The sequence below is a fragment of the Palaemon carinicauda genome, chromosome 33 (genome assembly GCF_036898095.1).
Source record: "Palaemon carinicauda isolate YSFRI2023 chromosome 33, ASM3689809v2, whole genome shotgun sequence".
NCBI classification, from domain to species: Eukaryota; Metazoa; Arthropoda; class Malacostraca; order Decapoda; family Palaemonidae; genus Palaemon; species Palaemon carinicauda.
In genome coordinates, this window is record NC_090757.1 from 43,732,412 (window position 1) to 43,750,868 (window position 18,457).

Genomic DNA, 18,457 nt, shown 5'->3' on the forward strand with positions numbered 1-18,457 from the left:
TTAGAGTTGTCAGGCATCCTGACAATGAAGGTCATCAGCGTCAATGACCTTCGATGTCAGGATGCCAGAAAACACTAAATTAATCAATCAATCAGTCAATCCTTGGCCTTGAAAATGGTAGTTTTATCAAAATTAAAGCTCTGGGATATTTTGAAGCTCAGATTTTCACAATAAACATTTTGTAAAATCCAAGATGGCAGCCATATGGGACTCTGAGCTAATGGTAGTTTTTTCATTGCTTATACAGTACTATAAGGTTTCCAAAAATGTATAGTTTTCATACTCCAGAAAATTCAAGCAAAAGTTAGAACCTGAACATGTGAACAATCAGATTTCTAACCTTCATAAATAGTTAATTTTTTAATGCATTGTTTGTAATAAAAAAAATATTTAAATTCAGGAGAAAATAAAAGTGGAATTTACTTGAATTTGTCTCCTATGTATTGGTTTTTAAAAGGTAAATTTACAATGTTTATCTTATTTTGGATTTGTTTAGATAGGACTACAACTACATGAACAAGGTTATAACATTATTCTGAGAAATTGATAGATTTGCATTGCTAGTAAGCCTACTGTACCACACTTGTGTTATATGCGCTCATACATTATAATTCCATTGCCCTATTTTTATCTCTCCGTCTTTCCCGTACTGATAATAGAAAAACCTTTTTAATCTTGCTATCGTATGTTTCAAATTGTTTTATTTTTTGTGCCATTGTTGCCTTTAACTTTGTATATAAGCTCGTAATCTTGTTGAATAAAGTCAATTGCATTCACCTCCTTCTCTGTAGTACCTAACAGCCACCTTGCCAAACTATCATGAATTCTGTTAAGATATTTGTGTTTTTTAATATACAGGTACAGGTATTTGGTTAATGCATAACATGTAGATAGATGAAATTAGGAAGGTGCATTGAAAATTGGGAACATTGAAAGGGGCAAATGTAGAAGAAACTTGCTTTCAGAAAAACCTAGAGAGGATTAGATTATTTAATCATAAAGGTAGAAATACAACTCCAATCATTAATTGATTCTCAGTTATTAGTAACCTAATAGACTTAACGAGCTTTTGGAGTTTTGATATTTATGAGGTTAATAAGCTTTTGACCTCTTAATTTTTTTTTTTCCATTTAAGAAGTCTAGTGAATGTTGGGCCTTGACAAATTCTAACCTAACCTTAGCCCAACTTCTAAAGTTTTGACCAGTGGTTCTAGTGTACGGGTCTTTCAGGATTCATTTTAGAAAGAGTTTTGTTTTACCAAATAGGTATTTGCTAAACGTAATCTTAAAGAATCAGGGTTCTCTTTATCAATATTGTTGGGCTTTTCAGTGCCTTAGTAGCAGCTTGGGATGTGGATTAATAAAAGTTGGGTTTCCTTTAGTTTTATTAATGGATGAATTTAATTACTCATATGGTTGTTCCTCCATAGCACTCTGCTGGACTTGGGTTCAAGAAGCGCTCAAGTTCTATAGTTTCTTGTAGTGTCTGATTCCTCACCTTCTTTGTGAGCTAAGGATTGGGCCTTTAGGGGAGCCTATAGGGCTACCTGCTGTGCCATCAACAGCCATTGCTTGGGTGGAGAGGAGTCTTGGGTGCAGATTATATTTATATATGGTCAGTTTGTAGGGCATTGTCACTGACCCTTGCTTATGCCACTCATGACAACCTTAAAACCTTTAGAGGTATTTAGGAACAGTCTGGAGTTTCAAGTTATAACCTTAGTTTTAACAATTTGGTACCGAAACATTTAGACTAGAAGTAGGTCTGGTGTATAAAAGGGATTTTGACGAAGGAAAAATCTATTTCTGGGGGAGGAACCTGTGTCGCCCAGTGAAATGCTCCTTAAAGCACCATTTCAAAGGTATAAATACTGCTAAATATACCAGAGAAAAAAGTTGCATGAAATGCTAGGAATATATCCAGTTTGCTCACCCCTAAAGGACGTCGGTATTAAAACTGGGGCGAGTGATACCACTACCAGAGATCCCTTTCCAATTAGACTTCTCCCTCCTCAAAATCCCCCCTTACTACGAGGTGTCGTTCACTACAGCGACTGCCCCCCCCCCCCCCCCCCCCCCACCACCACCACCTATCCTTCTCCCAACATTCCTTGTTAATACCCCGAACGTAAATCTCCTCTTTCCATAATTACCCACCTCCATTAGTTTGTGTGCGTCACCAATATGAACATCAGGGGGAGGTTCATTAAAAAAAATGGGATTTTGATAAAATTTATTTCTGTACTGTATTCACCTGATGTTCATATGCATGCCCAACCTCCTCCACACTGCCCTGTGATAGCAAAAGGATAAATTATTTATTGCAACTTTGAGACTGAATAGAACAGGTGTGGTTGGAACCTTCAGTTACCATTAGCCACCAGATGTTGTCTTGGTTGGTGTGGAAAAATAAATGCAAGCATCAGCCGAGTATAGAAATAAATTTTTTTTTTTTTTTAACAATCCAGTTTTCCCTGAATGTACTAGGATTCTCTTAGCTATAGTTGGACAAACAAATAAATCCATAAATAGCATTACAAAAGTTGCTTTTTACACAGGTTTTCTTCTATAAAGCTCAAGTTACGGGAGTCAATGGAGAAGTTCTTCCTGGGAGTGATATTGCCGAATATCAGTGGTTGACACATGAGCAGTTGAATGAAAAACTAAAAAGTTCATATGCAAAATCTGTTTTCAAGTTTCTAGTTTCTGATCTGTAAAACTAAAATTGGTTGAATAGAAAACTTCATTACGGTCAAAGTAGTGGCGTGAGTTGTTTTATTAATGTGAGTGTATGGACTTTTCATGGCAAGCAAAATGAGAGGAATATGTGAGTTGTTATTAGTACAATGAATGAGTGTAAATATGTATAGTTTTTGAAATAAATACACCAAGCCATAATTGCTTTGTTTATTTACCTATCCATGAATATTTGATTTTTAATCCATAATTAAACTTTTTATGCATCATGTTGAAAAGAAAAGAAAAAGAAAAGTCAAATGTTTAGAATTTTGGTTTTTCTTTTTATTAACTGATGATCTAATGATGCACTTGGGGCATTATCCATTCATATAGATATATAGAAAATTTATTCAGCTTTTTCAGTTTGCAAGTCATTAGCCTGACAGTAATTTTGTCATGGCCAGGATCACCAGAAGGTTAATATATACCGGTACTCAGATTTCCAGTAGCACATATAATTATCATAGAGTTTAATCTAAAAACTCTTAGCATGTTAAGAATCCAAGTTAACAATGAGAAGTAGGAACCTTGAACATTGGGTAATAACTTTATGGAATTCAGGTGATTTAATTTCTTGTACCAATATTGCACTTTGACAGTGAATTGATAACTTGCTAATTACTTAAAAGGTACCCTTATGCTCTGTCAGTTGTTTAGTACTTGTAAGTTTGTTCACTGGTACTAACGCAATTGTTATGTATAATTGAAATGAGTGGGCAGTTTAACATAGCTTTACTGTTTGATAAACAGTAAGGCTAACATAAGGAATTTCTCTCCAAAGCTAAGTACTTGGGAATGTTCAAAGCCAAGAGGTCAGTGCAAATACTGAGGAAGCTCACTTGTGCCAGTATAACTTTGGCAATGGCATGATTTTAACCATAACAGCTTTATTCAGTGTTATGGTACAATATCTCATTCATACATACATATACCAATGCACTTCCCCCAAGTTTGGGGGGTAGCTGACATCAAACAAATAAAAAAAGAAGGGGACCTTTCCTCTCTATCCTCCTCCCAGCCTGACGAGGGACTCAACCGAGTTCGGCTGGTACTGCTAGGGTGCCACGGTCCACCCTCCCCCGTTATCCATCACAGATGAAGCTTCATAACGTTGAATCCTCTACTGCTGCTACCTCCGCGGTCATCCAAGGCGACCAGAGGAAGCAGCAGGGCCTACCGGAACTGCGTCACAATCGCTCGCCCTTCATTCCTATTTCTAGCATGCTCTCTTGCCTCTCTCACAGCTATCCTCCTATCACCCAGAGCTTTCTTTACTCCATCCATCCACCCGAACCTTGGCCTTACTCATCTCCCATCAACTCTTGCATTCATCATCACCTTTACCAGACATCCATTTTCCATTCTCTCTACATGGCCAAACCACCTCAACACATTCATATCCACTCTAGCTGCTAACTCATTTCTTACACCCGTTCTCACCCTCACTACTTCGTTCCTAACCCTATCTACTCAAGATACACCAGCCATACTCCTCAGACACTCCATCTCAAACACATTCAATTTCTGTCTCTCTGTCACTTTCATTCCCCACAACTCCGATCCATACATCACAGTTGGTACAATCACTTTCTCATACAGAACTCTTTTTACATTCATGCCCAACCCTCTATTCTTCACCACTCCCTTCACTGCCCCCAACACTTTGTCTCCTTCATTCACTCTCTGGCGTACATTTGCTTCCACTCCACCACTTGCTACAACAACAGACCCCAAGTACTTAAACTGATCCACCTCCTCAAGTAACTCTCCATTCAACATGACATTCAGTCTCCCACCACCTTCCCTTCTCATACATCTCATAACCTTACTCTTACCCACATTAACTCTCAACTTCCTTCTGTCACATACCATTCTAAATTCTGTCACTAATCGGCCTGGCTTCTCTTCCAAGTCTGCAACTAGTACAGTATCATCCACAAACAACAACTGATTTACCTCCCATTCGTGATCATTCTCGTCTATCATTTTCAATCCTCGTCCAATCACTCGAGCATTCACCTCTCTCACCACTCCATCAACATAAAAGTTAAACAACCATGGCGACATCACACATCTCTGTTTCAGCCCCACTCTCACTGGAAACCAATCACCCACTTCATTTCCTATCCTAGCACATGCTTTACTACCTTTGTAGACACTTTTCACTGCTTGCAACAACCTTCCACCAATTCTATATAACCTCATCACATTCCACATCGCTTCCCTATCAACTTTTATCATACGCTTTCTCCAGATCCATAAACGCAATATACACCTCCTTACCTTGTTTAAATTGTTGATTAAGATTCATTTGGTTTCTTACCATTTTTTTTTCTTTTCTGTTGTACTGAACTTTCAAAGCTACAGTAGAGAACTTCAAATATATTTTTGTATTTTTATAATGTATCCAATTATTTGCTACAACTATAATAATTGGAATTACCAGTATATCATTCTGACTGGTAGTACTCTATGCAATTTGATATGTAGCTCTTGTTGACTGGATGGAATATGCAACAATGAAAAGTAATGTTTATTTGATGTATCAGATTTGTAATGGGAGGTGCTTGGGCTTGTAAATTGAATGAAGTAAGGCATCACAATGAAGAGGAGAATATCCTCTGAAAGCAGGTGCATTTTTTCTTTTTCCTTGGTAGTATCTTGACGTCAAAAGAAATTGCTAGTCAAGTAGTGAAAGTTACTATAAAAAGCAGCATCCATTTTTATTTGTATAATAGATCAAACCTGTGCTCCTTTGAGCATGTGATACATAGGAATTTAATAGAAAATAAGAGGAAAATCCTGAAAAAGGTTAACTATAATGTGTATTTTGGAAATGTCACAAATGAAGAATCAATTGATGAACTGGGAGGAACAAAGAAGCTATAGCCATGGGGAAGTGAGTATAGTACTTGGATTCAGTCAAGTACAGTACTGTTTTTAGGAAACAAAATACAGTATATGATAAGTACAATAAATAACTATATTGAAAGAATGAAGAAATGAAGATGATAAAATAGCAGTACTTTGCACCAAAATCATCTCATTACTAAGATTACTTCAACCTCATTTCACAATTTTTGAACCACAAGACGAAAGTGTTTCTCTACATTTTACAATCTCTTATGTGACTTATCTTACTGCCCAGACTTTAATCAATTGAAGAACTACATTTTTTGTTCTCTCTGTAACTATTTTTGAAGGATATCAGCTATCTTATCTATTCATAGCAGATTTTGTCAACTTTTCTTGTATGTAATGGGCAGACCAAGTATTGGTTCTAACATTATGATCATTATCTTTATATGTATTTCTATTTGGGTGAAGGTTATATGTACATTGCAACAAAATCCTAACAGTGCCAGTATTTGGTAGGTGTTACGCATCAATAGTTAGAAACCACTTACTACATCAAAGTGGAGAGTATGAGATAACCACTTATGCACCAGAATCATGCAAAGCTTGATAAATTTGTCATCTTTCCTGGATCTTTAATCAGTTTCAATAATTGTACCTCACAAGTAATACAGTACTCTTATGTATGTATATTACAGTAACTACAGTAGTCTAAAAAGATAGATTGAAAAGCTCATACAGGTGGCCTCTGATACACTTTAAGCAGCATGTTTGCTAAAATAGAACAGAACATAGGTCGAATAAGGACACTTTTTGATGAACGATGATTACATAGTGAGCAGCCAAATCATGTCACCCTGACCAGCAGATTGAAGAATTGCACGGATTATCAATTAAGGAAACGTGTATCAGGCTCCTATCTTAGGACTAGACTTTAAATAGTTTTTCCTCTAAAGTTGTAAGGGTATATTAGCCAACTTGCAGATGATCCTGGGGAGGCTAAAGTTTACACTGCTTTAATTTTTTGCATAAATTTGATTGCTTTCTGCTCTTACTTGCATAAACTACAAACTGAAGGACTAAGTGCTTAAGTATGGTTGCTTTTCTCACCCTTGGATTCAATCACAGCAGTATAGTGACAGAAATGACTAGCAGAAGGGATGATACCATCCTTAAATTGTGAACCCATTTACAGGAAGTTGTAACATCACAGGCAGGATTTTTATTATAATTATCATGACATTTAAAGTAAAATTCACATTAACTGCAATTTGTTGGAAAGGATGAATTTCCTTTTTAGTGGCATATTGAGTAAAAGGTGTTCAGTTGATGCTTACAGTTTGGAGAGCAATGCCTATTGAGCACAGACTGCTTAGCTTAGCAAAGATACAATTGTTGCCATTCTTGCAGTCTTGCAAGACTATGTCTAGGCTGGCTGAGTTATTAAGGGATTTGACAAAGTCATTACTCTAGAAGCAATTTTCTTTCAGTTATAGTTGAAATTGGTGGTCACTAGATGTATTGTAGTTTATTGCTCAGGAACTTTCTTAATGGTGGTAGGTGGAAAGAAATGGTGAAACAATGAAGATTTTCAAAAATATTTTAGTGCCTCTTAAATCACACAAATGGTGACTGACCTTGATATTGATAGTACTTATAATAGTAATTTGGCAATGTCAAGTTAGGTTACCTTCATTCATTTCTTCTTTATAACATTGATCAGATGCTGGTAAATTTTATTAGCGCCTAACCCACACTGCAAGTATCCTTGACATTATGTGCTCAGTCAGCCAGCATAAACGCATCTTCAAGGCAATTCAGGTATGTCACACAGGAGACGTTGCTTCTCCCTATCACGATTAGGAAACATTTTATACTACTGTAAGTATATCTACAGATGATGACATCACAGATTTTGAGTTGAAGGAAAGTCACTCACACCCCAGATCATACTCTATTAATACCTCTTGAACATGACCAGCTCCTGATTGGTCTCTAAGGCTGCAGCAACAGTAACCATTACATCCTGTGGCAAGACCTATGTAGCTAGCTAACCAATAGTTACAGTGTTTGCTGTATTTGATAGGTACAACTGCACAGTACTGTAGTACCTTTTACAATTGGTATATTCCTTACCTTTAATGTGATTATGCTTTCTTGTGATAAGACAAAATATTTAACCTTTATTGTGCAGCTCTTTTTTTATGTAAGCAAATAAGAAAAATATCAACTATTTCCATTTCCAGATTTATCTCCTATGATAAGAATGTTGGACAGCTTTACCTTCAATTGAACATGTTGAAAAGAGAGCCTTCCTTAATTACTGTCAGTATTATTTGTGTTTCAATATTAAATGCTATAACATTGTTTTTTATTGTAGCAATATGTAGAAGGTGCAGTACTCTACTTAGCAGAGAAATCAAATCCCATATTATGAACTTATAAATACTGTACTGTAATTATCAAGATGTTAAATCTTATATCTTGATGATTCCCAGCACGGCACACTTCATGCCCGCAAGGTTGCTCCAAGACCGCAGTACAAGCCGTCTCCTGACAATGTACCACCTGTAAAATAAATGGGTACATGAGAATAAAATTAACTCGAGCCAGGGATTCCCTGGCCAAAACAAAACACGTCTGACCAACGTAAGTGCTGAGGAGGAATGCGAATAGGGGGTGGGGAGATGTAGGGGTAGAGAGGGTTAGTCGTAGTAGGAGGCACAGACGGGTGTAGGACGGCACCTCGTTGTTCCAGGGGATGTTAGATGTAGGAAAGGTTTAATTGGAGAGGGACATATGATCGTGGTTCTATCACGCCCCAGTTTTCTATACCGACACTCAAAGAGTGAGCGAGCTAGGTTTATTCCTGGCATTCTATGCATCTCTTTTTCTCTGGTATATTCAGCAGTAATTATGCCTTAGAAATGGTGCTAGCGGAGCATTTCACTGGGTGACACAGGTTCCTCGCCCAGAAATAGATTTTTCCTTCGTTAAAATCTCTTATTTATTGACTATTATAATATGTTAAAAGTAGATATTTGAATTGTATTCCTTTGATTTTAGTACAGTTTTATTATTCTACTTTTCTTTTATAATCTATTCCGACTAGTGATTTATAGGTTCCAGGTCTCATCCTGCTTCCATAAGATTCCATCTTTTTTCTTATGTGTGCTGTTTCTAGCAGTATACTCCACGGCATAATTAAGGGCATTACTGAACAGTCAGCCCTGACTTTTCTCAGGTTCATTCTTCGCGATACAGAGAACTGTGTGTACCCTATTAGATAAAATATCACATAGTGGGTTCCTGATAAGTATTCTCGTGACCTGACAATTTCAAGCTGACAGCATTCCTTTTCACTGCACAACACCCCATCTTTCGCTCGCTTGGCCTCAGTCTTGCATCATCTCTCCTCGTGTGTGCATCTCCCGCTTAGATCCTTTTTGGGCAGAATCATGTTTTGATGTAAAAAATGTGGTGTATAAAACCTGTACATATCCCGTGTGCTTATAGTGATTATAGTATAAAATGTGATACGTACATTAGGCTACCCAACGCGCCAAACAGTCAACGACTCAAAAAGTTGTCTTATACTTCAAACTTCATACATAAACAGTTAATGGTATAGTACTGATAATTTCTCTTTTAGTTTTTATTCTACTTGTGTATTCATATTATACACTACTGTATTATTATATTAACTACTCAAGAGTACTGTATACGAAATATCGTATACAGTGAGTTTGAACTGCACAAGTTGGCCTGCCAAAAACAGCGAACATTTACGAGTGTTACCCTAGCTAATTAAACTGTACTGTAGTGGTAGTACTGTATATACATTACAGTATTATACACTGCAGTATCAGCAAGTTTTATATTAGATAGGAACAGCAGTGTTTTATTGTTATAAATGTTCCGATGACTAGTGTTACTGTATGTGTACTGTACCGTAGTCTTACTGTGTACTTTACTTAGTACAGTATGGTATGAACACATTTCAGTAAGTGTAGTGTTCATACCATAAAAAATATTTCTATTGTGATAGGAACCAAATAAAAACAATTTTTAAATATTTAACTTAGCCGGTGAATATATGATAGCTGCAACTCTGCGGCTCGACAGAAAACACACTAAAAAAACTCGCGAGCGATCGCCATGAAGGTTGCGGGTGTGCCCACCAGCGCCAACTGTCGGCCAGATACCACTCTTGTATGTAAACAAAACCTTCAATTCTTCTCTGTCGACGTTGACGACAAGACGTATTCATACTCGCTGTAGAACCTGGAGTTTTCTTAACATATTTGGTGAAGTACTTCATTTTGGTTTGAGCTTTCGCAGTACAGGTGTTTTATCTTCAACTTAAATCTTGAACTCGTTTTTGGATAGATTTAATCTTTGATGACTTTGGATTGTTTTTTGGACTTTCCTTGACTTTTAAATGGCCGACCCTTCCCTCAGTACGGAAGTGTGTTTAGGCTTTTAGCAATTATCTTATCACGTTATAAATTAATTATAGATTTTCCTCTATATATTTTATATCTCAACCGCCTTTATTAGGCCTCTTCGATTAGCTTTCCATTTATAATAAACATCAAAATAAATTTTAATGATTTGTTTATATGCGACCTTTCCTGAGAGTAGGCGGTCCTAACTTGGAAACCGAAGTTAAACAACGTTGAGCCCTTTCAATCGTAAATAGCTTTTAAAGAGCTAATGATTTAAAACTTATTAAATGAATATTTTTTAATAGATATTTTATGAAAGATTTTCTTTGAATAGTCTTCGTACTGTTTCAAAGATGAACTAACGTTTAGTTTATTTATGCTACACAGTTTGCGCTCTATCGTTACGATAGAGAGAGAGAGTATCACGGTTTCACTTTGCAGAAAGAGTAAATCGATTTTGACGTTTTGTTCATTCTTCTTTCAAAGCTTAAATGTTTTAAATTCTATTTTAAAGGAACTTTTTAATTTCCTTTGGTCAAATAACCTGTTTTTTTGACGAAACGTAAGTGGGCTCTTCTCTTAGGTGCGAAATCAAGAGAGAGAGAGAGAGAGAGATAGAGACGGAGGGAGAGAGAGGAGAGAAAACGTTCCGATCTTTATCTCGTCCCAAGCGGGTAACGTTGTTCTCGAGTTACTCTCGTCCCTAGTCTCTGTACGGGGAGAAAGGATAAAACGTTTTTAGTTTTTTATTCTCGTCCCAAGGCAATGTACGGTGAGAGATTGAAAACGTAGTTTTGAATGAACTAGTGTTTAGTCTCTTCCCCAGCCACTGATTTTTTTATCTTAAAATATGTTTACTGTTTTTTGCTGGTATTAATGTGCTTGCATTATACGACTGATTTCGCAATTACAACCTTTTGATGAGGGTAGAATTGCGTGCTTCAGGTAGAAATCAGTTTTATTCATACCTAATGTGAATTGTTAAAAAATTCGATTTCAGTGAAATAAGTGCAAAACAGAAAATCGTAGTGATAAAGTGATATTGCGCAAAGTGTTATCAGTGTTGCGACCGAGGGTTCGTCTGTTCGTGCCTGTCGTTCGCCTAGTCCGGGACCTCTTGCAAGCTCCCAAGCCCAGGGGAGAAGTAATGTCGTACGACTTATGGGTTCGAGAGGCCTTGATCAGCGAACAGACGTTCCCTCTATGGTATCGGGTGTATCTTACCAAGATCACCCCTACCATAAGGCGAGAGAGACGATTTTCTCCTCGTCATCCGAAGGCTTTTCGCATAAGAAACCGTGGAACAAGGTTTCGAGGCCCTTTAAGCGAAAGTCAGTCCTTTCAGGACAGGTCCAGCGTCCTGGTTTTAACCATTAGGACAGCTCTGACCCTATGCAGTCATCGGAAGACTGCTCGCCGCCTAACAAAAGCGTAACACAGACTCCAAGAGTCTTTTTGTAGGCAAGGTTTTGCGGTCACAGACGTTACCCTTGTCTCTTACCGCAACCATTCCCGTTGATCCTAAATGGGTTGTACGGCAAGACATGCAGAATAAGCTTGCCTCCCTTATGGAAGACTATTCTGCCGATAAGTCCGTTGAGCCTAGCCTTTTATCTCATCGAGATCCTGGCTTTCAGCCACCCTAACGTTCCTTTATGCGTCCTGTTGACGTTGGCGTAGCTTAGTCACGTCAGTCAGGTTGTTTAGAACCACACTCGATGCGGTCTCGTGTGGATTTTCAGCCACATTTGGACGTTAGGCCACTTGCTGATGCTCCTGTTGACGTTCAGGACGTTCGCTAACAATCGGAGTTGACTTGTTTTGACGCTGAGCGTCAACCTCCGCCTTCTAGAGTTGTTTTGACTGCTCAGTCTAGGCGGTCAAAGCAGTCTCGAGTGGACGCTGTGCATCCTCACGCACCTGTTGTTGTTGACAGTTCACAGACTGTCAAGCAGTTACATGACGTTGCGTCCTAGTCTCACGCACCTGTTGTTGTTGACAGTTCACAGACTGTCAAGCAGTTACATGACGTTGCGTCCTGGTCCGCTACTAATGCACCAGTGCGTGTGGACTTTGCTTGTAAAGCATTGCCACCACGGTAGGTCTCTCCCTTGCTTGAGACTCAGCTATTATCGGACAAGGTTCCTTCAGATGAGGAAGTTGCTGTTCCCCCTCCTACTGATATTCCCTTGAGGACTCTGTCAGAAGGAGAGGAGCCTAAAGCTGCTTAGCCCTCTATGGACTTTAAATAAATCATGCTGATTTTTAAGGATCTTTGTCCGGATCTTTTTGTAACTGCTGCTCCTCGTTCGCCCAAACGTCAGAGCTTACACTAGGCCTAGCTACTTCGAAGCCGTTGTTTTATAAGCTAGTGCTCTCTCGCTCTTCTAAGAGAGCTTTACGTTTGCTAGGCGACTGGTTTATCACCAGGAGGAGTTTGGGGGAGACAGCCTTTGCTTTCCCTTCTTTTAAACTGGCTTATAAAGCGAGAGTCTGATATGACACGAGAGAAGTTCTCGGCTTGGGAGTTCCTGCCTCTGCCCAGATAGACTTCTCAAACCTCATAGACTCTCCCTGGCGCCTGGCCATGAGACGCTCCAAGATTTTACAGGTCGACTTCACAGCTGTTTTCGAGCCTTTGAAGTTTTGCTGTACAATTATGTCATGCATAAGCAAGGCTTTCAGGGATGGCTCCATGATCTGACAGCCACGTTCTCTGCAGGAACAAGTCCCTCAGGGATGGCTCCATGATTTGGCAGCCATGTTCACTGCAGGAGTACGTAAGAGGCAAGTGCGCTCAATGTGTTCATTGTCAAGACAAACTTCACGATGAAGTCTACCAGGCTGTCTTGACAGCATTTATGGAAGGCGACTGGATGGTCTCTCTCGACCTTCAGGAGGCATACTTCCACATTCCTATACACCCGGATTCCCAACCGTTTCTGAGGTTTGTTTACAGGAATGTGGGGTACCAGTTTCGAGCCCTGTGCTTTGGCCTCAGTCCTGCGCCTCTCGTGTTTACGAGGCTCATGAGGAATGTGGCAAAATCCCTCCATCTATCGGGGATCCGAGCCTCCCTGTACTTGGACGACTGGCTTCTCAGAGCATCGTCCAGTCTTCACTGTCTGCAGGATCTACATTGGACGTTGAGTCTGGCCAGGGAGTTGGGACTTTTGGTCAACCTAAAAGTCCCAACTGATCCCATCCCAGATTATTCTATATTTGGGGATGGAGATTCGCAGTCAAGCCCTGCTCGAAGTCCAACTAATGCTGAAACGAAACGTTTATTCAGTCAGGAGTTGGAACAGTCTCGTAGGGACTCTCTCATCCCTGGAGCAGTTTGTCTCACAAGGGAGACTACACCTTCTGCCTCTCCGGTTCCATCTAGCCTTTCACTGGAACTAGGACAAGACATTAGAGACGGTATCATTCCCAGTCTCCGAACCAGTAAAGGCATGCCTGAAATGGTGGGACAGCAATATCAGTCTGAGAGAGGGACTATCCCTAGCAGTCAAGAACCCAAACCACGTGTTGTCCTCAGACGCGTCGGATTTGGGTTGGGGTGCGACCCTGGACGGTCGGGAATGCTCGGGTCTGTGGACCTCAAGTCAGAAGAGCATGCACATCAACGGCAAGGAGCTATTAGCAGTCCACTTGGCCTTGATGATATTAGAAGGCTTCTTCGAAACTTAGTGGTAGAGGCAACTCAGACAACACCACAACTTTGGCGTACATCTCCAAGCAAGGAGGCACACACTCCTTCACGCTGCTCGAGATCGCAAGGGACCTTCTCTTATGGTCAAGAATTCGAGGTATCTCCCTGTTGACGAGATTCATCCAGGGGGACTTGAACGTCTTGGCAGACTGTCTCAGTCGGAGGGGTCAGGTGATACCCACGGAATGGACCCTCCACAATGACGTGGGCAAGAGTCTTTGGGCTACTTGGGGTCAACCCACCATAGACCTCTTTGCCTCCTCGTTGACCAAAAGGTTACCAATCTATTGCTCTCCAGTCCTAGATACAGAAGCAATCTACATAGACGCGTTTCTACTGGATTGGTCTTTTCTGGACTTATATGCATTCCCACCATTCAAGATAGTCAACAAGGTACTGCAGAAGTTCGCCTCTCATGAAGGGACAAGGTTGACGTTGGTTGCTACCCTCTGGCCCGCGAGAGAGTGGTGCACCGAGGTACTTCAATGGCTGGTAGACTTTCCAAGAAGTCTTCCTCTAACGGTAGATCTGTTACGTCAGCCCCACGTAAAGAATGTCCATCAAAGCCTCCCCGCTCTTCGTCTGACTTCCTTCAGACTATCGAAAGACTCTCAAGAGCTAGAGGCTTTTCGAAGGAGGCAGCCAGTGCGATTGCAAGAGCTAGGAGAGCTTCTACCATTAGAGTATACCAGTCGAAGTGGGAAGTCTTTCGAGACTGGTGCAAGTCAGCATCTGTGTCCTCGTCCAGTACCTCTGTGGCCCAAATCGCAGATTTTCTTTTACATCTGAGAAAGGTTCACTCCCTTTCAGCTCCCACGATTAAGGGCTACAGGAGCATGTTGGCTTCGGTCTTTCGACATAGAGGCTTAGATCTTTCCAACAATAAAGATCTCCAAGATCTCCTTAAGTCTTTCGAGACCTCTAAGGAACGTCGTTTGGCAACTCCTGGATGGAACTTAGACGTGGTCCTAAGGTTCCTCATGTCAGACAGGTTTGAGCCATTACAGTCAGCCTCCCTGAAGGATCTCACCCTCAAGACACTTTTCCTAGTGTGCTTGGCTTCAGCTAAAAGGGTCAATGAACTTCATGCCTTCAGTAAGAACATCGGCTTTTCTACAGAAAAAAGCCACTTGTTCACTTCAACTTGGTTTCCTGGCCAAAAATGAACTGCCTTCTCGTCCTTGGCCTAAATCTTTTGATATTCCTTGCTTATCAGAGATCGTAGGCAACGAACTGGAAAGAGTATTATGTCCTGTTAGAGCTCTTAAGTTCGATTTAGCTCGTACTAAGTCATTATGAGGGAAATCTGAGGCATTATGGTGCTCAGTTAAGAAACCTTCATTGCCTATGTCAAAGAATGCTTTGTCATATTTTATCAGATTTTTTTTTTTTAATACGAGAAGCTCATTCTCACTTGAATGAGAAAGACCGATGTTTGCTTAAGGTTAAGACGCACGAAGTTAGAGATATAGCAACCTCCGTGGCCTTCAAGCAAAATAAATCTCTGCAAAGTATTATGGACGCGACTTTTTGGAGAAGCAAGTCAGTGTTCGCGTCATTTTACTTAAAAGATGTCCAGACTCTTTACGAGGACTGCTACACACTGGGTCCATTCGTTGCAGCGAGTGCAGTAGTGGGTGAGGGTTCTACCACTACACTTCCCTAATTCCAATATCCTTTTAATCTGTCTCTTGAAATGTTTTTAATATTGTTTTATGGGTTGTTCGGAAGGCTAAGAAGCCTTTCGCATCCTGGTTGATTTGGCGGGTGGTCAAAGTAATTTCTTGAGAGCGCCCAGATTAGGGGTTTGATGAGGTCCTGTTGTATGGGTTGCAACCCTTGATACTTCAGCTTCTGGGAGTCTTTCAGCATCCTAAGAGGATCGCTGGGCTCCGTGAGGAAGACAGACTTACAAGGCAGAGTAATCGTCTAAGTCAACTTCCTTACCAGGTACCTATATATTTTGGTTTTGTTATATTGATAACTGTCAAAATGAAAAAACTCTTAGCTTATACGCTGTAAACATAATTAACTCTGGTCTCTACCCACCTCCTTGGGTGTGAATCAGCTATTATATATTCACCGGCTAAGTTAAATATTTTAAAATGATATTTTTAAATATAAAACTTACCCGCTGGTTATATAAAAGAGCTGAAGTCCCTGACGCCAGGGCAGAAATTCAAATCTCGCGCTATCGAAGATACGCCAGGTGTACCAACCGCACCCTAGCGGTAGAACAGGTGGAACTACACACCAACTTCAGTTCTTCTCTCTGCCGTCATAGCTGACTGACATATAGAAGTTCGCTCTCGTGTTTTTACTCTCTTGGGAAGTTGTTTGGTGATGTACAACGTTCTTTTTTGAGTTTAAGCTATCGTTGATTAATTTTCCTTGGTTCTTATCTTGAAATCTTTTTGTTTGAGATTTTCTTTATTGCTTTTTCCCTTACTTTTTGCTTGTCGGTCTCTCACGTTAGTTTTAAAATGGCCGACTCCTCCCCTGCTCAGCGTAGGTATGTTAGTGAGGGTTGTCGTACACGACTTCCTAAAGGATCTATTGATCCTCATTCTATTTGTGTAAAATGTAGGGGTAAATTTTGTTCATTAGATGATAGGTGTAATGAGTGTCTTTCCTTAACTAATGATGATTTTGTTACTTTCGATCGTTATGTTAGGAGACTAGAGAGAGATAGAGTTAGGCGTAGTTCTTCCCGATCTGTGGATAGAACCTTACCTAATTTACCTGTTCCTAATCCTGTTCCTTCCCCTGTGGTGGTAGATCAGGAACCTACTATGAAGGACATGTTTACTGCTATTTTGTCTCTTGGTGAGAAAGTTGAGTCCTTAGCAGCCGATAGAAATACTATCTTTTCCGAGTTAAAGGTATTGAAAAACCGTGAGCCTATCGGAACTGTGGAAAGTGTTTCAGTGTCTGATGTGGTACCGAAGAATCGTGACTCTCTCGGTGTTGTGACTAGTGTTGATAATGTGTTTAGTGTTGCGGAGGGTGCGTCGGCACGATCTTGTCGTTCACCTAGCCTAAGACCTCTTTCGAGCTCTCGAACCCATGGGAGAAGTAATGTCGAACGGCTTAAGGGAACGAGAAGCATCATCAATCGTGCAGACGTCCCCTCGAACGTTCCTGTTGCCGTAGCTCAGGTCGTTCACCCTCATCGTAGGAAAGGTGAGGTTCATGCGTTATCCCCGTCTTCCGATGAAGGGTCGGGGAGTGAGATCTGGCGTCGAGCGTCTAGACCGCTTAAACGAACCCATGTTGATTCACAGCGTCGGGAATCGCCTGTGCGTCCAGGATGTAGTTCGTGGGGTTCACCGGAACGTTTCCGTTCTCCCAGCGCTTGCACTCCGGCCAAACGTTCAGATCACCGTGTTCGTGTGGATATGATTCCTTCCGATTCGGACCTTGTTACTATTCATGCACCCCCTCTTCCATCGGATTGGCTTTCTTCCCCCGAAATGCGTGGTGACGTTGGTGCGAATCTTCCTTCTAGGAGTTCTGTTGATCCGAAATGGTCTGCGCTTTTGTCTATGAAGGAACAACTCTCGTCGTTGATGGATTCTTATCAACCAGGTGTTGGCGTTGTGTCTGGGCGTTCGATGTCAGACCAGTTATCGCACAAACGTTCGATGGTATCTGGTCTTGACGAGTTATCACTTAGGCGGTCTCCCAGTCATAGTGTTCAACGCCAGGTTGATTTTGATGAGTCGCGTCAGAGAGTTTTGGTTGACCAGTTTTCGTATTCTGGTCGCGGGGAAGAACATCGGCGTCGACAAGTGGACGAGACGCGTCAACAATTTGAAGTAGTGGATCGCCCGCGGCAACAACTTTTGGACGCGTCGCGTCAAAACATTGGTTTGCAGCGTCGACATCCTGACTACTTTGATCGTTCGCAGCAACAGTCCTCGGACTTTACGCGACCTCGCGGCGATCTTCAACGGTTACCTTCTGATTTCAAGCGTTCTTCTGTTCAACAGCAGTCGGATTCTAAGCGGTCTAGGCAGTTGTTGGTTGAGGATGATCGTCTACACGTCCGTGTTTCGCATCAATCTACTTCTACTTCTCCCCATCAAATTGACACAGATGTTGGCCTTGACAGGCAGTCCCATCCAGACGTTGTTCCTTCGGTTCAGGCTGCGGCTGTTGCTGCACTGCCAGAAGACGAACCAGAGGAAAAGTCGGATGAGGATAATCCTATTGAGGAAGTCTCTGAGAATGAGGAGGAGAAGCATTATCAGCATGCTGTGGACCTTCGCAAGTTTATGCTTATTCTGACTGGAATTTTCCCGGATTCTTTTACCCCTGTGGCCCCTCGTTCTCCGCCTTCTGAATTCATCTTAGGTAAAGCTACTAAGGTTCCAGTTTATACCAAGATGGTTCTTTCTCGATCCTCTAAGCGGGCCTTGAAGTTAATGGGTTCTTGGTTGGACTCCAAGAAATCTTTTGGCAAGACGGCCTTTGCCTTTCCTCCCGCTAGGTTAGCCTCTAAATCTAGTGTGTGGTACGAGACTGGTGAAGTGTTGGGCTTGAGTTTTCCTTCTTCTGCACAAGGGGATTTTTCAAGTTTGGTAGATGCTTCTCGTCGTCTTGCCTTAAGGAAGACGAAGATTTGGTGGTCCATTCCAGAGTTCGACCATTTGCTTAAAGGTCTTTTCAGGGCCTTCGAAGTTTTTAATTTTTTGGA

General features: G+C 40.9%; 1 protein-coding gene across 1 annotated transcript in view; it reads left to right on the top strand.

The window, feature by feature from the left end:
* Window positions 1-2,898, top strand: part of mRpL46 (mitochondrial ribosomal protein L46) — a 78,562-nt gene extending 75,664 nt beyond the window's left edge. The window contains exon 6 of the mRNA XM_068357385.1: window positions 2,559-2,898. Coding sequence (XP_068213486.1) covers window positions 2,559-2,717 — 159 coding nt within the window. The 3' untranslated portion in view covers window positions 2,718-2,898. The remainder of the gene's footprint in view (window positions 1-2,558) is intronic.
* The last annotated feature ends 15,559 nt before the right edge of the window (window positions 2,899-18,457 follow it).